The 21,086-nt window shown below is 42.6% G+C and overlaps 1 protein-coding gene across 1 annotated transcript in view; it reads right to left on the reverse strand.

The window, feature by feature from the left end:
* The window catches only part of AOAH (acyloxyacyl hydrolase), a 76,575-nt gene that overhangs the window by 41,076 nt on the left and 14,413 nt on the right, over positions 1-21,086 (reverse strand). Inside the window, exons 3-6 of the mRNA XM_069859855.1 lie at positions 20,076-20,171; positions 15,567-15,627; positions 14,385-14,484; positions 5,594-5,653 (exon numbers count right to left, since the gene is read on the reverse strand). Coding sequence (XP_069715956.1) covers positions 5,594-5,653; positions 14,385-14,484; positions 15,567-15,627; positions 20,076-20,171 — 317 coding nt within the window. The remainder of the gene's footprint in view (positions 1-5,593; positions 5,654-14,384; positions 14,485-15,566; positions 15,628-20,075; positions 20,172-21,086) is intronic.

A 21,086-nucleotide genomic window follows, 5' to 3' on the forward strand; every position in this document is an offset into this window, starting at 1 on the left:
AGTCTAATTAACTGTATTTACTAAGGCAGCTTTCAGCATGTAAATATGGAGCAGATGGACATACTCATAACTTTATGCAAAGAAATGTAATTATTTCTATTTCCATAGCACTTAAGAATGCTATCCTTGGACCAACTCCCTTATTACCATTTTATGTACGCAGAAAAAAAAAAAATCCTTGCCCTAATGAGATTACAACCCAAATCTAACATAAAACAGAAGATAAAGGCTGGATACAGCTCAGGAGAGGACAATGAAAAGCTATTTTTGTGAGGGGCAGTAACCTGAGTATATAAGACTATGAGTGATGAAGAAGAATTTTGACGTGGCATGGCAGGGCAGTGGAGCAGTGGTGCCACAGTGTATAGGGGAAGTCCTGCAGCTCTGGGGAAGGCAGGAAGGTGTTTACTTGGACAAATAACAAGGAGTGATGAGTGTCTCTCACTGCCCAGCAGAGGAGGTCAGCCACAGTAGTATGAACAGCTGGGATCTTGATGTGGAGAAGAGGGCTGGGAAAGAGCCCCTGGTCCAAAAATGGCAGCTAAAGTTTGCACTGGTGGCTGAAGTAACCAAGCAGCAAGGTGAAGAGACTGGCGCTTTGTGTGGGAGCCATCGCAGTGCCAGAGGCAGAGCCACAACAGTGCGCTTTCTGAAAGATGCAATAGGAAAATCAAAGGAGAAAAAAAAGAGGAAAGTCAGGGGGGCAAGAGACAAGAAAACTCCAACATCTCACCACCAATTTACTCTCTTCAGGTCTTTCCAACACACTCAAATGTCAAGCCCGGAGTCACACTGGCTTAGAGGGGACCACGAGGTGGAGGGTGTGTTGGTGCAGTCAAAAGAGAAACCAGAACACAACCACAAAAGAAGTAGTCAAAAGGAGCAGGGAGCAGTGCCTTTCTGTGAGCTGAAAGCCCAACCTGGTCCTACTGCTGCAACTCCAGCTGCCCCATGCTCTTCCCTATTCATTTGTATCCATCTCCCTGCTAGCCTGACTGCCTTGGGACTACATCCTGCAGCACAGCAGGGATGAGACCTCCTCTCTGGTCTCTGTGTGTGCATATATGTTTATGGCCAGGTAGGCAAAGACCACCAGAGGGATGCAAGAAGGATGCCAGCTTTTCTTAAAGAGCTTTGCAAACCTGTGTACACCTTCCTAGAAAAAGGAAAGAAACCACTTCCCCCACCTCCTCCAAGTAGGATTGATCTCAGTACTGCCTGCAAAAAAAATCAAATCTACCCTTTGCTGCAAGAAGAATAATATCTTTCTTGCCTTTTCCTCAGCTAGTCATTTGAAAATTGTTGCTGACTGGATTTCCATTACTTTCAAAGGAAGGCTATCCTGCAGCCCCAGAGCCTGCCTAACTTTGGTGGTAATGGTTGGCATGATGGTGCCCTGGAAGTGGTATGGGTGAAATAAAGCTAGGCTTTGAGGATCAGCTGCAGCAGCATCTCAGAGCACAGCAGCCTCTGGCTTCCCAGTCCATGTGTCGCCACAGTATGTGAGACACTGAGGTCTGAACATAATGCTTTGGCTCTGCTTTTGGTTCTGCAAGACAGGAGCTCATCTGCTTGTTCTCTTCTCAAAAGGCACCAAGGAGCATAGGGTTAAAAAAAGGGGTAATCTTTGCATGTGAATGTGTAAGCAAATGAGTGGGAGAGCAGACACTACAGGGCCCTTCCCAGCAGACCCAGGCTACAACTGCAGTATGTGTTTTTGGAGAATATTGGTTACTTGCCCCTGTGTAACATGAGTGGTTGGGCAGAAGACAGGCTCGTATTTCCGTCTGCCTTGCAATTTCCTTTTGGTTTCCTTTGTGGCTTCCCACTTCTGCTGCCAGGCTTTGAGTTGCAGGCAACATTTAGTCACGACATGGTGCCCTCTCTCTTTAAATGCTACAGCCATGACTCTCGTTCTTTCACTGCTATTGCTCAAAGATGCCTGTTAGTATCTTCTTCGCCCACAGGAAATGTCAGTGCTAGAGGTGCTCACAGTAATTGATAACACAAATATTTTATTCATTGCCTGTTAACATTCTCTAATAACATTTCTGTAATTATTTTAATTGGTTTTACAAAAAAGAATAATAATGAACTCTTAATGCTTGTTGGTGTTTCATTTAAGCCAGTGTCTCTACTTTTAATGAATGGAGACGTTTATTAAATTTTTGGGGGTTGCTGCCACTTTCACTGCATCTCTAATTCTAGAAAATATCTTTTCTTTTTTCTGAATCCACAATGAACCTAAGAAATGCTCAGTAAATACAATTCTCCTGAAAGACAGATGGACCTTCCATTTCCATTACCAACAGTCATAAACTTTTTTATGCAGTCATACACAGCTGCCAAGCAAAGACAAGGACAGCTAGCTTGCAAGAGTCTCTCCCGAAGGCTTTCCACAAACATGCAATAGGGTAAAACCAGACAAAGTAGCAGACATAATCCGATGTTTCTGTTCAGCATGAGGCAGAGCATAAAAGAGGCCAGGTGAATGTTTTCCTTTCTCTACCGATGTGGATGCAGAGATGTCCTATGACAAACAGGGCTTTTCTAGATTCCTATCCACACATTCAGCCAGGCAACCTTCTCCCCAAGCAGCAAGAGCGCCTCATCTGCTTTGGCCCTTCCTCACTAGCACATGTATTTGCCTGGGAAGATGAACAGACTATGATTTGGCAGTGTTTAGTTTGTGCAGGTGTTTTTCTTGCCATTTCATCACACGCTGCCTCTCTGGAATATGGGGCTTATGTAGGAGTGATACATGCTCCAGGAGATCTTCCTTTGTGTTTCTTACTACATTGTTTTTCTGGATTTGAAATGAAAATAACCACGACCTTGCTGAAGTGAAAGTTGCAAGAGACAGTAATGTCTCTAGAAATGTTGTTAATTTTAATTTTTTTATTTTAAAATATGTTTCAGCAAAAGTTATTACAGCATACTTGCTAGGAATAACTGCAGGAGAGTCCCAACCAACCACATGATATTTATTTTAATTTAGGCTGACTTTCTGTTGTGGGTTTAGAAATAGATTGACTGAAAAAACCCAACTATGACCAAGGCCTTGCTGCTTCTAGCTTCTGGCTTCTACCCAGGTAGAAGCAGGAAGACACCAAAGGCACTGTGATATAGAGCAAGGGAGATACAGGGGCATCAGGGCATCAAGCAGGTTTGAGGATATGGGAGAGAAGAGACGAGCTGGAATGAGACCCCATTGCACCCAAAGATTGATGCCAATGATGCCACTACATTCAGGACAGCCTGGAAGGACATAGTGTGCATGGACATCAGAGGCCAGGTGGCGCTGGGCACATGAGGGGGACAACCTGATATGCCAAGGATAGAAGCACACACGAGGTAACAAAGGAGCTCTGCCTCCTGGAAGGCAGCAGCTGCACACTCATCACTCTTCACTCCCACACCTGCACCCAGGCTTAGACTAGCAAGGAGGACCTCCTTAACTCATAGAATCATAGAATAACCAGGTTGGAAGAGACCAACTGGATCATCGAGTCCAACCATTCCTATCAAACACGAAACCATGCCCCTTAGCACCTCATCCACACGCCTCTTAAACACCTCCAGGGAAGGTGAATCAACCACCTCCCTGGGGGTAGCCTGTTCCAGTGCCCAGTGACCCTTTCTGTGAAAAATTTTTTCCTAATGTCCAGCCTAAATCTCCCCTGGTGGAGCTTGAGGCCATTCCCTCTTGTCCTGTCCCCTGTCACTTGGGAGAAGAGGCCAGCACCCTCCTCTCTACAACCTCCTTTCAGGTAGTTATAGAGAGCAATGAGGTCTCCCCTCAGCATCCTCTTCTCAAGGATAAACAACTCCAGCTCTCTCAGCCGCTCCTCATAAGGCCTGTTCTCCAGCCCCTTCACCAGCTTTGTTGCTCTTCTCTGGACTTGCTCCAGCGCCTCAACATCCTTCTTGTGGTGAGGGGCCCAGAACTGAACACAGTACTCAAGGAGCGGTCTCACCAGTGCAGAATACAGAGGGAGAATAACCTCCCTAGACCTGCTGGTCACACCATTTCTGATACAAGCCAAGATGCCATTGGCCTTCTTGGCCACCTGGGCACACTGCTGGCTCATGTTCAGTCACTGTCAACCAACACTCCCAGGTGCTTCTCCAGGCTGCTTTCTAGACAGACTTCTCCTAGTCTGTAGCACTGCACAGGGTTGTTGTGCCTCAAGTGCAGGACCCGGCATTTGGCCTTGTTACACCTCATGCCATTGGACTCTGCCCAGCAGTCCAGCCTGTTCAGATCCCTTTGCAGAGCCTCCCTACCCTCCAGCAGATCAACACTTCCACCCAGCTTAGTGTCGTCTGCAAACTTGCTAAGGGTGCAACTCAGAGTATCTTGCTGTAGATGTTAACATGGGTCTCAGACTCCAGAAAAAGGGGAATAGAAATTTCGTGTAATTTGAACTGAAATCTCAGGCCATCAGTAGCACATCACTGAACAGGAAGGAAAATGAGTAAGATCCTCCTCGTTGCTGTTCTGCAGGAGCTGAGACCCGTTTCTCCAGTGCATTGTCTATTTTTCTGGCCTGGTAATTTGGCACTTGCTCAAAAGCTAATTAGGCATCTCAATTTTCACTTTTGTCAGTAGCATCACAGTGAGGATTCAGGAAGAAGCAATATCAATAATTTCTACACAAACAGCAAAAACATTTGCTCTGTATTAAGTGCCTGAAGACAACTGGAAGCAAACTCTATGGCAGAGCTGACTCATATAAGCGAACCCAGCAGAATAAAAGCTGGTCTTCCCTTCTCTGCTACCCTTTGGAGAGCCTCACTAAGTCTGAAAAGTAGTGGACCAGAAGGATTTCAAATCCCAGTTTTCAAGTTTAGAAGCAAAAGCAGTGTCTCAAAAATAAAGGAAAAATAGGCAGAATTGGAATTTAGGCCATTGCTTGTGTTCCAGACAACTTAAAGTGCATTCAGTCACTGTGCCCTGAGACAGTAGCTCAGTTCGTGAGCTCCCTCTTATATGTGACTACTAGGGTGAGGCAGGGATGACAAGGGACAAGGAAGAATCATGAAACAAGGAGGAGCAATAATAAATACTGCAAGAAGTTTGAAGGATGGAAGCTTCTCTGGATGAAAACACACAGGGCAAGACCGACTGGCAAATTCCTGCTTTCATGAAAAATTCTAAAGAAAATCTATATCTGTATTTTTTTTTAAGCCTGGCTGCCCCACCAAAGGCGAGTTGGGCTAGTACAAGCAAGGGCCTGAGCATGGAGTGGCTCTAAGGACCTCACAGGTTATATCCTCAGCTGCTGCATGAATAAGAGACACAAATTTATGTCTTGGACAGATATAGGCAGTTATCGCTACTCTACAAGCAGTCTGCATTTTTCGTGAGTTTTTTCTGCTCTCTCCATACTTTCATATTTCTTCTCTATTATCTCCCTCTCCTCCTTTCCAGTGTCACCTGGTAGAGCAGATCCTATACTGGGCAGGAATGAGTCAGCATGCAATTCAGTGATGATCAAGTGAGTTCACAATCATGCAAAATAAATGAGGACTAACTCCTGATAGAATTAAAAGTACAGTGTAAAACACCCTAATGCCACTGATTTCTTACCAGATCCTTGGAAGTCTTCATAATCCTTTTTGCCTTCCTTATTGCGGTACTCAGCCCCATCTGGAGAAGCAAGAACAAAAGAAAACCAAACCAGATCAGCCTCACAGTACACTATGAATTCTTTTCCCTTTTTTCTACCTTTTTTTTTTTTTTTAATATATCAGTCACAGCACAAAAATGATGTATGAGTCCACAAGCTCATCAGCAGTTACTTTTTATTGGACTAACAATCAATTATCCTATCACCCCCTATGAATTTCCAGTTACGAGAGTTCATTTATTTTGCTCCAGGGCATCATTTCTTTCCTAAGGAAAAGTTCAGATCGGTTAAAGAGTGGAGATTCATATCCTGACTGCACCGCATGAGCTGCAGAGGACAGATTTTCTCCAGTGACTCCTGCTGAAGAACAGTTTATTCATTAGAGGTCAAAAGAGAGTTACCAGTGTGATGCTGGTCTGGCTTGCTGTGGAAGGGTACAGAGGAAAAATTTGGTCTTGCATGGATAAGGGCTATTCTCAGTTAAGGTTCATCTCAGCTGGGATACACGAGAAGGCATAAAGCAGGGAACAGATTCTGGAAGGTAAATCTCCTGCTTAGGATCTAAAAAGGTTAGCACTGTGAATATCTGCGCTGGGAGGCAAGTTCTCACAGACAGTGGCAAGATTGCTTTTCTATTGAGCTCCTGCAAATTTGTGCTGAAAAAGCATTTCGGGATTCTTGCAAAATGAAGTACTTAAACCTAATCAAGAAAGGAAGAATGAGAGAACTGTTGCAAGAAAAGAATCTGGAAAGGCATCCTTATCAAAGGAGAACAGGTTGATCATCATAAGGCCTTGGATTACAACTACTGGTGATACTCTAATAACTCTCAAAATACCTTCTCCTTCACACATATGCTTCTCAAGGAGGAAACTTATGCAAGAAGCACCAGCTATGAGTGTAAAGTGACAGCCAGAGACCAGTGCTATGAACAGAAGGAGGATAAAAGTGCCATACATGGTGCAGCAGGCCCGTGGTTGAGCACAGAGTGATGGCCACTTACCACAGCCAGGAACCGTCAAGCACTACCAAGGTCCTGCTCTTGAGCCTTCCTTAAGGCTCTGCCATTGCAAAAACCTCAACCAATATATTTTTGCAGCCCACCTGGTCCACAGCCCTGGGTCCTCCCTGGCTAAGTGCTGCGGCATGAGAAGTAAGCAGGGTCTGTTTCTGCACTGTGCTGTTGAGCATTTACTCCTGGCCTTAAGAAATTTTTTCCATACCACATCACAGAAGGACCACACTGCTTTTCCTGCCGCAAGGACTCTTCCTAGTCATGGAAGTGAGGAGATGTCCCAGATACACTCATGCAGTCTAAAAAGTTTAACAGCAGTTTAACAACTCTATCAGCACTATCTAAATTTGGCCACATCTTCCCATAGGAAAAGATGATCTCACACCTTCAATTTAAAAAAAAAAAAAAAAAAAACGAGGAAAAAAAGACCCTCCAGGGTCTGGAAGGGTGACTAAAGTTTGTACTATGGGTGCTTTGCTCATGAGACAGCTAGTCCCAAGTGCCCCTGAGATGAATTTAGCTTGCAGACTTGAGTGAAAACTTCAGGCAGAGGCATTCCCTTTTGGCAGAGTAACATTAGTGTGCTCCCCACTGCTGCTGTCTTTTCACTTTCAGACAATATTCTTCCTTCTCAGTGATGATAATTCCCATATGCTGTCCTGCATTTATTAGGCCACCTTTGCAAACAATCATATCTGTGAAGGCTGTAACTATGAGATGGCCTCTGTCCTTCCCCTCAGCATTCAGCATGAAGAAGGCTGAAAATACTGCCCATTTGCCCTCTTCCAGGAGGAATAACTTCTTTTGTTCTATAGGCTTTGAGGATGAAATAAATGAAATAAATGAAAAAATTGAAATAAAATACAAAAGAGGTAAAAATCAATTACTTTTTAAAATGTTCCAAATGAAAAGAAAAATCTGGTGTATCACAAACATGTTAGCCACTTTGTTTCTGATCAAAATGGTTAGTAAGGACAAACTGTTCTGGCTGACAATGACCTGCCATCATTATCTCCTACAGCCCAGCCTAAGGACAGAAATACCACACCAACTTCACACCAACTGGGTCTCAGGGCTCCAAGGTAAAGTTCATCTCGAGTTTATATTTATCTGGCTGGAGCTACAGGAACTCAACATGAGAACAAAAAGTATGCTTCGCCAAGAGGCAGTATTAAAGCATTTTGAAAAAAAGAAAATAACCTTTGAGTGATTGAACCTTACTGAACAGCAGGCATGCCAGCCTGGAATATTAAAGCAGTATATATTTGCATTTAAAGGAACAATTACCAACATTTTCTTTTTTTACTGGGGATAAAATATAGCATGCCATTATAATTGATTTAGGCAGTGATCAAAGCAATTTAATTAACTGTGAAGGGTCAAATATTTATAGGGAACAACATAGAGGGATAAGGAAGAATAAGAATAAGCCACAAGGAACACAGAATTTTAAGTTATTGTTTTTTAATATATGTGTCACATTAATATATATGTTTAATATATGTTTAATTCATTGTGTCTATGGGCTTATGAAAATCTAGGTATGCCATAAATAGATGAGAGATACTAGGAAGGAGCCAAGACACTGTTTCCTAGTTTCTTCCCCCTGGGCAACTGCTGTCCCCCAAACCAAACATACATCTTGCATTTGCCACAGTTATGTTGTACATTACCAGCTGCTGTCATTTCTGTTATAAAACTCGAGACTCAGATGAGAAAAATGCCTTAAAATTGAGTATGGTGCATGAGAAATTTCCAGAGAGGTAAGACTCATTGATCTCTTTCTGCTGGGTAGGAGAGAAGGAACCTTTCTTGCTCTCAGCAGCAGTGAATCAGAAGCACACACTTCAGACAGCTACAGCAATATTGCTCGTGGGAAGCAGAAAGCAAGGGAGGAAAGGCTGAATTTTCCCGCCTTGTAGTAAATGCTCTCTCTGAAATAATAAGGATGAAGTCTCCTCGCACTGCAGAAGTTACTTTAGCCAGGAATCTACAGTGGGTTGTGGAGGACTGGCAGCTGAAAACACCCATCCTAGTGAAACCACTCTTGGTTTCTTGGATCACCCTGGCTGACACCGTCATTTCAAGCCTGATGCCAAATGCCATACAGCTCATACAATCTCTCTTGCTGCAATTCAGCTAGGAAGAAACCTCTACTCTTTCCCAAGTCATGAAAACACCACCAAAGAAGGGGCTCCCTAGGCTCCAGCAGCTGATGGATGAACCTGCAGTTGCTGCCTGGAGGGTGTGCAGAGGTCTCGGGAAACAGCCAGCACCACCTGCCCTAATTGGCACAGCTCTGCTGCCTGGTGTACACAAGATATCCACACCAGGGATGGGGCTGAGGGCATGAGTGTCACTGGGATTTCATTCACTGCCTACTTTCAATGCTCTCCACATAGCCCATGTATTCCCAGTAATGATTTTTTTTTCGCGAACAGATCCATTTCTCATCCTAAACAAGCACATAAACCAAATCTAATTATCTCTCATTTATCACCCTTGTTAGCCAGCTCTTTCTCAGGACAGCAGATATTTACAAAACACTTCAAATTTCCCTTCTAACTTATTTTCATTATCCATTTACCAGGAGTATGTATACCAAGGTACAAAAATGCTGCAAAGCTTGTTAAGCAGCACTGGCAAAACTGGGTTTTGTTTTACAGCTCCAACCTTCCATCCTTCAGAGGTCATAGAGTGAATCATTATGATAGCATGGTACAGCCAAACCAAAAGATATGAGCTCTGGATGCAAAACAGAGACCTTACCTGCAAGCCCAGATCTAAAATGAGCAAAACCTAACTCAGTCCTTTCTCCTCCCAGGGCAATTACTCTGACTTCTTCTCATTTTGTGCCGATTATTTCTTTTGGATGTGGACTCTGTGTGTTCTGGATGAAACATTTTGATTTACTTTCCCAAGCTTGCCTCTGCAAAACATAGTCAGCATCGATGAGCTTCCTCACCCTCACACTTTTGTCTGCTGGTCTCCAACTCTACAAGCTGCTGTGCTTCAGGGTTGCTCAAGACTTGTTTTCAGGGGTCCTGCCTGGGGCAGCTTCTGCATGCTCAACATGTTGAGAAATAACTGAAAGAGGAAGAGCTACTGCTTAAACTGTGCCTTCTGCTATTGCTCATCTATAGGTTGTTTCTCTAGGGCTCAGTTCTGACTGCAGCAGAAACAACTCACATTTCAGTAGATTTTACCTATTTCCAAAAAGAAAGGCTAATAGGAGGGCATCTTGTTCCCAGGACCTAGCGTACCTCCCAGATGCTTGTTTTACAGCCAATGATTTCAAAAGAAGGGAACGGATCTCAGCCACAAGATCTTCCTTTAGCTGGCAGTCTGCTCTTACCAGCAATGCCAGAGAAATGTCCCGTCCCCCCACCTCCCTGGAGTTTGGTTCTGCCTCACCTCCCGGGAAGCAGTTCACGGTTTCACTGAAAGAAACAGAGGAATGAGAGAAAACAGCAGGGGCATTCTCATTTTATGGAGTCCCAAATGTTTGTTTTGGTTTTTTTTCCCAGCCAGAATTGTTTGGCTCTTACTGTGTCAAAGAGCAGGCTGGCCACAGTCGTGTCCCATGAAGATTGTGGCTGTTGCTTTTTACAAAGTCACTGAAAGACGTGGCAGAAGGCACATGGACTAGCATGAGTGCTTGTGGCAATGAAGCTTATTTTAATAAGATAAAAAAGACATTAGTATAAATACGGGGATTTTTTGCTGACATAATACGACCCCCAGCAAAATCCTGCTACTGGAGATTAAGCTAAAATCTGCAGCCACAAAGCCTCTAATAATCTGGAACACAAAAGTGATGGGGAGCAGGAGATACAGTCTGAAAGGCAGAAAGAAGAGAACAAGTTCCTTCTGACAGAGACTGTTAAAGAGCTTGTCAGCAGCAGGACTCAAGTGCTGAAGTCAAGCCATTGTTCTGCTCCCGCCCCCAAAAAAAAATCAACTAAAGTATTGCCATTTAACTGAACAGGCCAGCTGGCTTAAAATAATCAAGAGACAAGATGAGAATAATCTGCAAACCTGCTTGTTCCTCGGGCCAGAAGAGGAGCTTGGTAGGCAGCACCTAAACCCCTTCACCCTATTTCAGCCCTTTCTGCTTGCTAGAGGCATGTTCCTGTATCAGTGGACCTGGCACAGAAAGTCCTCCACCATGTGAACTGATAACATTTTTTGACTAAAAAAATTCCAGTCATACTAAACCAGCTAGCTTGGATATCTGTACCCAGCGTCAGTGTTTTGAAGTGCTACTGCAGACAATGTAAGATTATCTGCGGCTGATGCAGCTTAAACCACAAGGCATATTAAAGCAGCTTTAGCTACTGTCCAGTTTTCAGCTGCCTGTGGTAAGCCTACGCTTCTGATGAACATATGATTTTGTCTTACTTTAAGGAGTCCCCAGTGTTGCTACCCTCATACTAAGGGCAGAGGATAATCCTTTGTGGGCAAGAAGCATGCAGTGGGTGAGCCTACACATGCACATCCACCTGCATTTCCAGCCCTGGCCCAGGCTCTGCTCTATGGGCCACTGGTGGCAATTAGGAGCTCACAGGACCCCATTACAAGTGACATCTGCTCACACAGCCGTGCCGGTGACCCAGGAGCCATAAGTGCCCCTTCCACTCTTCCACATCAACATAGGGGTACGCCCAGTTGAGAGACAGCCCATCTTGTGCAAGCATCTGGGAAGCCCCCACAAAGGAGCTGCCCTTGCCCAGGCTAGACACTCTCTTCCTCCAGACTACACTGAGAGCATTGTGCTCCATGTGAACGGAGCAGTGTTTTATATTCCTAATTAAAGCCAAGTCTCCTAGAATAATCACAGAGCACTAATGGCTCCAGGCAGGTTGGCAAAAAAAAATTAATTTGAGTTAATTTGTCAGAGACTGGGGAAGTACGTAATATAATGTACATTTCATTTATTTGGCTTGCAGTGTCTCCATTATGTAGTTTGCAAGGCCTCTGAAGCAGCAGTTCACCTTTGCTCAAGACACGCAATCTCACTAGAAAAACATCACAGAAACAGCACAAAATAAACTATTGACTGAAAAAGCAGCTACACATTGATGTTTGCCTTCTTAAAGGCAATTAAAACCTGAACAATTAAAACACTGCCTTATAAGGGCAAGTAACTCTGCATTTATTTTATTCCTTTTACCAGTACCAATATGATAGTGATTCTGGGAAAATGGGAATCAAAAAGTCTAAATGAATAAACAAAGTACCTGAAAATCAATAGAGTTGAACAAAACAGTCATTAGTATTAAAGTCTTGTTCAGACACTTGGCAGGGGACTGCCAACATTTGCAAGCTCATATAACTGAAGACATCAATCAAATTACAGACCAAAGAAGAAAATGTGAGGTAAACTGCATTTTATGCATCTGCTTCTCTGACTGTATATCCATTTTTTTCACCTATAATTCATCTTTACTTGGTCTGACTTGTCATAGAGTTACTGTGGGCAATTTGTCAACCACTTGAGCATGAACTTTAAGCACTGCTCTTCTCCTCCCATCTCCCCAGCCTCCTCACTCTGTCTCAGAGCACTAAGTGAGCTAAGAAGGAGGGCACAGTTGGAGTAGGAATATAATTTTGTTGGTAGAGTTCCCTTATTCCTTGTGAGAAACAAATACACCTTGACAGAAAGGGATTTAAGTACCACTTTTGGAAGAGAGAGTTTGTGTAAGCTATTCACTCAAAGGGACTATCTTCAGACTATGCAAATTAGAGTTCAAATTTTGTTTAAAACACAAAACCAAAAAGCCTCATTGTCAGTTGTTTTACTTCCAGATAGTGCAGTGGCTGGATCTATCGCTGAAGGTGGAAGGAGTCAACAGCTTGGTCCCACATCTGCTCTGAGAGATGGGAAGAGCTAACCAAAGATTTGACAGCAATGCCACAAGTGGCATCCTTTCTCCTCTGGTTGATAGGCCAAGCATTTCACTACAGATCTTTTAATTTCTGTACAGGAGCCATTTCAGTTTAAACAGTCCCTGTCTCCAGACTCATTAGCCTAGCTCACTGTGCAGCCAGAGAGGATCCATCACTCTAAGTGCAGTTCACTGTCTACATCCTCTTTCACTCCAAAAGGCACCGTGCATTTCTGTGGAGTGGTTTCTACTTCTCTTTATTCTCCTATACAAGCAAGCAAGTCCATATGAAAACCTAACTCTTGGGCTGGCAGTGAAGTGCACATACACCAACCACAGCTACAGCTTCTGCTGTCTTCCTGGGTGACCTGCTACCGTGGGCCTGGGAGGAACCTGCCAGCCTTTGCTGTACTCCCACCTTTACCTTCAGAAGTCCACATTAAAAAAAAAAAAAAAGCCCCACAGTCACTGATAGGGTCTCTGCTGCTGTTACAAGTGCAAAGGAGGGGAAAAACATGCTACTATGGGGCCAGAAAGTGCTGAAGGCTCAAAAATGCTTGTGGGGTGAGTAAAGAGAGCTTGCAATTAGAGTAGCTTTGATGTACCAGGGGAAGAGTGGAAGGACCCACGAACTGTTCTACCAGTTCAGACACAGAATTTCTGAAGGAACCTGTTTGATGAAGTTTGGGCAACATCCCAATTGAGCCAAGTTAATGTGGGCCCTCTTTGCTGCCCTCATTCATCATCCTTTACCTCTGCCTGGTTGCACACACATATATATCTGTGTTGACATAGCATGGAGCATAATAGTCATATGGGACACACATCTGCTATAAAGCAAATGTTACTACCATTCTTGGAAGGCAAGTGTTTTTCCAGGTCTTAATACTGGCAGAAAAAAAATCCACCTTGGAGATGAACCACAGTTCACCAAAGCCCATAAAAAGGCTCTGACTCATTTCAATGGCTGTTGGATGAGGCCTTGTGGAAAACATCTTATGCAAACCTTTAGAAATCAAACATGTCTTTATGCATCCAGACGCAGGTAAAAAGATTCAGAAAAATAGATGCCTGGGTGAATCACTTGCTTTTTGACACTGCCAGACAACTACTACAGCTCACAGATTTTAGTGTGACCAGGGTTGCATGATGGGGGAAACAAAAAAAACCCCACAATCAGAAAAAATCCCTGAACAAACTCTATGTGTTTAGATACCTATGCAGATATGTACGTGTCTGAGTAGCTAAGGTCTAGGACACACAATCAAGCTACTGTGGTGTAGCAAGTAACTGCACATCAAAAAATGGTGGTAACTAAATATGTTTCCAGCCTGTGGCAGAAGATTATGCATATTAGCTTAAACCTCTTGCACTGTAGACCAATGCCAGCTAGACAGACCTGTTTTTGCAGCAGTTAAATGGTGCCTATGAAGGCTGCCACAGCAGATCAGGAAATGTGGGGATTACTTGTCATGCCATGGTAACACGGTGGCATAGATTAACCTCAGCTGAGATTCTGATTTGGGGTTATTGCACTGCTTAAAAATAAAATCTATATAAAGTGAGATCTTAGTTTCCCTACTCCTCTTCTCTGACACAGATTGGTACAAGAGAATCTGGCCCTGTGATTCCCACTCTTCCACAGTCATAGTGTTCATGGTCCACACAGCCAATGCGTGTTATGTATCTTTCATTCAAAGAGGTGTTTTATGAGAGCCCACGCTCAAAATTTTGAAGTTTTTTTCCCAGACAATGCATGTGCAATGGAAGCTGCCATAGGTAAGTTCAGTTCCAACTTAAAAGACCTTCCACAATCAGTAGTTTTGAAAAAGTGGAAACACAGCTCACCTTTGGAGGAGGGTAGAGATGACAAAGTGGTTGTCCTGGATCTTGTTTGCATAGCTTCAATGAATGGCAGACCACATCAGCATTCATTTGCTTGTCTATGCTAAAGGAAATCGTGCATAAACAAAGACCATTATATTCCTCTGGGTCCTTGAAAGTAGAAGCTATTTCCATGAAAAGCTAAGTTTCCCCCACATCAAACAATAACCTCAGCTGGCTTCACTGTGACCTGTAATTGATACACAGTACAGTGTTGGGTCCCAATGATTTTCTGCCATGGCATCCTACTCAGCATTTAAAATTAGATCCCAGGATGATGAAAAGGCACTGTACTCTATATGCAGCACTTGAACCAAATACATTATGACTGCTCTGTTTTTTAATCAATCATACGTCTGACAAAGATTTAAAGGTTGAAGTTAATGCATATGCAATTTGGCACATATGAATGTTCAGTCATTAACTCAAGAAAATAACTAGAAATCCTTCAAAGATCCTTAACCTTTAATCACCAAGTACAAGCGCCAGGATTGTTTCTTTCTTTTTGGGGCACACCTCTGGGCTAATCAGGATTTAAATTAAAATGTTGATTATAGCACTGCTTAGTCCTGTAAGCACTTTGCAGTCCCTTGGCTAGTTTTAAAAATAAAAACAAAAACTCAAGGGAGGAAGTAGGTCCAGCAAAAGCTCTGTTAATTAAACTAAGAACTTTCAAAGAGGAATAAAATTACCTATATTTTATTTGTTTAATCAGTTATATTACTTAGTAGGCTTCCCCAAGAGTGTGTATCAAGGTCGGGGCTGAGAACATGTAGGGGTTGACAATTAGAAAGCTTGATTAAAGGTAGATGGCAAAGTAAGAGACAAGTATTACAGTAGCGTGACTCTGTAGAACCTGTCTTGCACACACGGGTTATTCAAATTCCTCCCTCAGCTGTACAAGCTGAATTTCAAAAGATAATTACATCAGGTGGGCCTGATCTGAGATTCAAATGGAGTAAAAAAATGGTTATCAGTGGCAGCTGGTGTTTATTCACTCAGGAATAGCTGTGCCAAATGCCAAACCAGAATCATTCTCAAGCAATTCTGGCTTAATAATAATGTGATTTTAAGAATGAAACCCCTGTACTTCTATATGTCAAGCAAAAACTAAGCAAAGACCTGAGAGGGCACAATAATACTTACAGTTCAGCTATGTGTGGTCCATAAAGTTCAGCAAGTATATAACAGAAACCTTGCATTTTTTCTGGAAAACATAAATTTTATTAAGTAATTAAACATGGTGAAACTGGTTTTAAAACAGTCAAAACACAGCAAGAGTTGGCTCATTAAGGTGAATGCTCATTTATCTTAGGGGAAGGCATGTGAAGCTGTGACCTCAGTATAACACTAGAGAATGAGAAAACCTGAATGTCTAACCTTGCCAAAAGTCCTTCTCTGGCTTTAAGCAAGCCACACGATAAAGTCTAAAAAGGATAACTAGCATTTGTTAAATGTTCTGATTATGGCATCATGGAAAAGTCAAAAGAAATCATGCTAAGCAGTTTGAACAAACAGCTCAGTAGGTTTGCAAGGAGAAAGAAAACAAGTACATAAATCAAAGTGGAGAAAGTGATGTAGGGCATGACGCTACTGCTAGAGCTGCCTCGGAGCTTCTAGGGGTTTGTCTGCCTTAGGAGAATATGTTTTGTGTAAAGCAGGAGTTGCGCAGGAGTAATTGCATTCAAACAAGTATTTGACACTTCATTTGGTTTCCTTTCACAGTCTGCAGCCGTGTGTCTTTTCAGGATGCTGGCTTAGGTGGCTTTCTTTAACCTAGGTGAAGTATGCCCTTCATGCTCATCATAGATTTCTTTGAGGTACTGTCATTAAAAAAAAGTGGTTCCCTCATTGAAGCAAAGACACTTGCAAGACGTGATGGTAGCACTGGTCTGTTAGTTCTCATGAAGGAAAATTAGCTGTTTCTTGGCCAGAACAGATGAGAGCCGGTTAACCATGCATGTATTCTGAAAAGACATTGCCAGGGCTTGTTTCAGCAGGGGTGGTGTGAAAATTCATGAAGAGGCAGGTTCATACATGTGCAGCAACAACAAACTGACAGCTCCTGAAATTCCTGAGCGATGTTGTTTTCTCTTGCACCTCCATTACTCAGACCGATAACTATCCGTACTTGGAGGAGAAAACATAGAGTATCCTCATCTTTCTCAAAGAAAAGCTTTAAAAAAGCATCCCTTCCCCTCCACCTTTGGGCTGAATATTCAATTTAAACCACTGTCAGGCTGGATGTGCCCAGGTCCAGAGGTCGGCTGCATACAAGGAGGGTAGTTGTGCTCCAAGGAAAGTACAAAATCTCAGAACACTGACTCCATCAACACGCATGGGTATGCTTTTGCTCCCACAGCTGCTCTCCTGCCAGGGCTCCAGACACCCTGGCTGGCAGCCTGTGCTCAAGAAAGGAGGACTGGGATCAGAAAGGCATACCAGGGAATGAAAAGATAATTTCCTCAACACCCTCCTACTCATGCAGTGTTGCAGGCAGCTTCTGTAACTACGATAGCTGATTTTTTCTCATCCCATGGCAGGTTTTTTATTTCAATCTAGTCATTAGCTTCATTTCTTTGCCTCTTTTGCTACATGACTCCTCTCTATTGGCTCTTTAGAAGCAATCTGCAAGTTAAAAATTGGTCTCCTGGCTAGAATTAGATTTTATTCTTGTTCATCTAAAAGGAGAGACATCACAGGCATCAATAAACCTGTGTTTGGTATCATCATTGATTAAAACACCCTCTGCTGAGGCTTGCCTGCAAGGCATCTGGCTCTCTGTAGTACTCCACAGGAGAAGGTGGCGGATTTCCCCAAGATCTCCCCAGTGCATTGCAGGCGATGGTCTCTTTATGAGTTTCCCAAACCAGCTAGCTTCCATAATGGAAGCTCCTGGAGGAGCCAGCTGACTGCTCTAACCTGTACTGGTGGCTGCAAGGGGGGAAGGGTTTGCCTGGCCAACAGCTCTGGGGAGCAGATATTGGAGTCTGTTGGTCACGCCAGTTTCTAAGTGCTTATTTCCTTATGCATACAGGAAGCTTGAAACCTAATTACCCCATGGTGTAAAAAATACTGGGTGGTAAAAAGAACAGTGATGACATAAAATCGTCATTTAGTGCATGGACTCCTCTAGGAAGACAGAGATGCCATTCAGACTTTGGCTTCCCACAAAACAGATCCAAGACGTGGGCAGTGTATACAGGACTTGCCCTCTAAGCCAGTCTGCATTCATGCATTCACAAACCCCTAGCTCTGCTAAGACACGCAAGAAGAGGATTTGCAGAAAGAAAGCTCTTTTAGGAAGAAGCTATGCAAGTCAGAAAGGAGAAGGAGAGAGAGAGAGAAAATGATGAATAACTTTGAGTGTGCAAGGGCAGAACAAAAGTTTAAATGAAACAAAATACTGGAAAATTTAGGGAAAAATTAGAGTATAAATTTAGAGTATAAATTAAAATTTAGAGTGCCTTTGCCCTGCTTCACATAAAAGAGATCCCCTAAACTGCCCTGTTCTTGAGTGATAAAGATCCAGAAGGTTTTCTTCTATAGCTTCATAGTCCTAGAAACAAATTCTGTCTGAATCCCAGAGGATAAATATTTGCAAGAAAGATGGTGTTAATCATGTTGCCATTTCCACTTGAACTCTAAGGTTTACACAGCAGTGGCCGACACAGAAGCAGAGCATGACTCAGAGGCAACACCAGAGGCAGACAGTTTCAAAGAACATTTTGGGTATCAGACACTTCTGTTTCATCAGGCAGACAGCCAGCATCCAGGTAAACATACATTCTTGCTAACATCTCTTAAACCGTAAATACTACCCATTCCCCCAGATCTAGCCTTTCTGTCTGCTCAAGAGCCTCTTTCAGTCATCATGTTACTGTTATTATTTTCATGGGCTTATTGGCCATGTCGCTTGAATCACACACATTGCAATTATTTGAATATAAATGAGGATGTGACTGTTTTCTACACAGCCTAGGGTACGGAGTGGGACTGATGGGGACTGAATTTTTCTCTCTCTTTTTCTCTGAACATTTTTTTGTTCTTGTACATCATGTAACTTCACTGAAGGCTTGATCTGACACCAACTTGATTGTAATTGAAATTATAGGAGGCCATTAAAAAAACCACATGAGTTATTATTCCTCTTCTGGCCCTAGGAAAAGCTCCATCGTCATTAATTTCTTGCTGTTACTCTTGCAATCAATTGTTGGCATGTGAATAATAATGATGAAATTGTCCCTTCAGGTGAAATGGTGTGACCTGCTTTTGCGGGCTTGCTCCTTGTGAGCATCCAAAGCTTTTCTATTGTTTCAAGCAGCAAGAGGAAGCTGTTGATTCCTGCTGGGCTGCAGCATTCACCTCCTGAGAGATGATAAATTGGGTTACATTGTAGTTCCCACACAATCCATAGGATTTTTCACTCCTTTCAAGTACAGGGTCAGTTTTATTCTATTGGATGTATCCATGCATTTCATAGATGGTAACTGGATTATATAGCTTTAACTAAAGGAATAATAGGATCTTATGCGTGTAAAGAATGGCAGCTGAATAGAAGTATCTTGATATGTCAGTGAAACAAGGGCCACTGAGTGAATCATGAACACAGAGCTAAGATGTCATATTTTAAAGAAGAAAATTATATTTTAATAGCAGGATCAGTGCTTCTAATTGTAACTTCATGGTTATGTGCCTGTAATTTAAAACGCTGAGGATATGACTTATGGAATAGAAATCAGATAAGCTTCATTCTATCAGTGAATGAATCCTAGCAATTATCTCCCTGCCCCATCCTGCATCAGGAAATCCTCTCTTGGAAAGGAGGATATTAATATTCTATATGCATCTTCCATGAAGACTGGGGGTCTACAGAGCAAGATAGTTTCTCAGAAATACAATGAAGTGAAGTGCTATTTAAATGACTTTTTAATGAAGTGTCTTAAGATATTCTTTTTACGTTCAGAGTATTAAAAACATATCATGAATGTGAGATCTAGCTACTCAAACAGTTCTAGGATTCATCTGTGAGGCACAAAGCTATTCTGGCATTCAAACTGTTTTCTATACGATGTGCATTTGGACACATAAGCTCCTTTGGGCAGATAAAATAAGGTGCAGAAAAAGGAAAGTCTACATTTATTCATAAAGAACAGCTATCAGTTTTGAAATTTGTATTATCAGTTACATTTCAATAGCTTTTCTGAGCAGACCAAATGTTCACATCTTACACATGTCAACCTCAGCTCATTTTTGAGATTTTTACAATAACGACTCCTATACCTGCTGAAATTATTTTCATCTTCACAGCTGCTATAAAGACCCATATTGACAAGAAAGAGAAGTAGTTGGGCATATAGTGAACATATTCTTAAGCTGCTAACAAAGAGACAAAGGGGAGAAAAAGGGTACTCACATGCATGTGGGCTTAATACAACCTCATTCACTCTAACTTTAGGACAAAATCCCAGCTCTGAGGCCAAGTGAGCCTCTGACTCCCCAGCAGATAGCACCTTGCTGTCTTTCAGTTACATTAATTTGAGATGCTGCACAAGAAGTGGATAAAGCTTTTTCAAGACTCCATGTGTGAATTTTTAATTAACAGAGAAATACCTCAGTACCAACATAACATAAGGCGTATTATTTGGTACTTACCAGGTGTGTAGGTGCACAGTTTCTCCATGGCTGCCTTTACTGTACTGTTGTGCCACTGTGCAAGCTGTTCTATTACAGACACCACAAGCACGCACCCTTCAAACAAATAAAAAGAGCGAATATAGTTATCTGCAAAGTGTGATAAAGCACTCTACACCACAGAAGTATTTCAGGCATCACTGGACATTTCATTCCTTAAGACAGTCCATGGCAGAACAGTGTTCAAGGGGAAAAACATCTGTGAATTTCTGCCTTTACTCTAGGCCCGCAAGTTATCACAGAAAGGATGCTGATGCCAGAGGAACAGCCTGGCTTTTACAGCACTGCATGTTGCTCCTGAATAAAAACCATTTTCCCATTCTTTCAAGGTTAAAAGTCAAGCAGCAAGGGGACTGCCACTGTTAAATTGACTACTGGGCCGAGCTACATATTTGCTAAAGCAGAAATGTCTTCAGAGTTCATTCTGCTCTCCCTCTGTGGTTGGAAAAAAACATTTCCTGTGACTATGAAGCTGGTTACTTCTTATTGCTAGTCTAGGTGTGAGCAATGCTAAAGCCTAGATACTCCTTGGACTAGCTGTGGATGAGACCCAAGAGCATGCACACCATACTGAATTGTTTCTTGAGAGGTACAGCACTTTTTCTAGTATTTTTGGAATGAAGTAGGTTGAGTGTGATCCCCACATAACAATCATCCAAAATCCACGTGATGACCAAAACTCGTTCATTTCAAAACAATTTTAAATTGCTGTAGGCCAGCATTGTGCTTTCTCTGCAGCGGCTTCAACATTTTATAAACAAGCCACATTTGGTGATCTGACTAAAATACTAAGACTTGGCAGACAGAGCAAGGTCCCAGCCTGGATTCAGAGCTTGTGTAACAGAGGTAGGTATCATAGGCAGTCAGGAGACAGGGAGCCAGGACACCAGTTTCCAGAGGCCTGAATAAAGATTCCTTTTTTTAAATCCCTGTAGCTGAACCCTGTTTCCTCCCTGCTGCAAGAAATCGCAG

This window comes from Phaenicophaeus curvirostris, chromosome 6 (assembly GCF_032191515.1).
Source record: "Phaenicophaeus curvirostris isolate KB17595 chromosome 6, BPBGC_Pcur_1.0, whole genome shotgun sequence".
In the NCBI taxonomy this organism is placed as follows: Eukaryota; Metazoa; Chordata; class Aves; order Cuculiformes; family Cuculidae; genus Phaenicophaeus; species Phaenicophaeus curvirostris.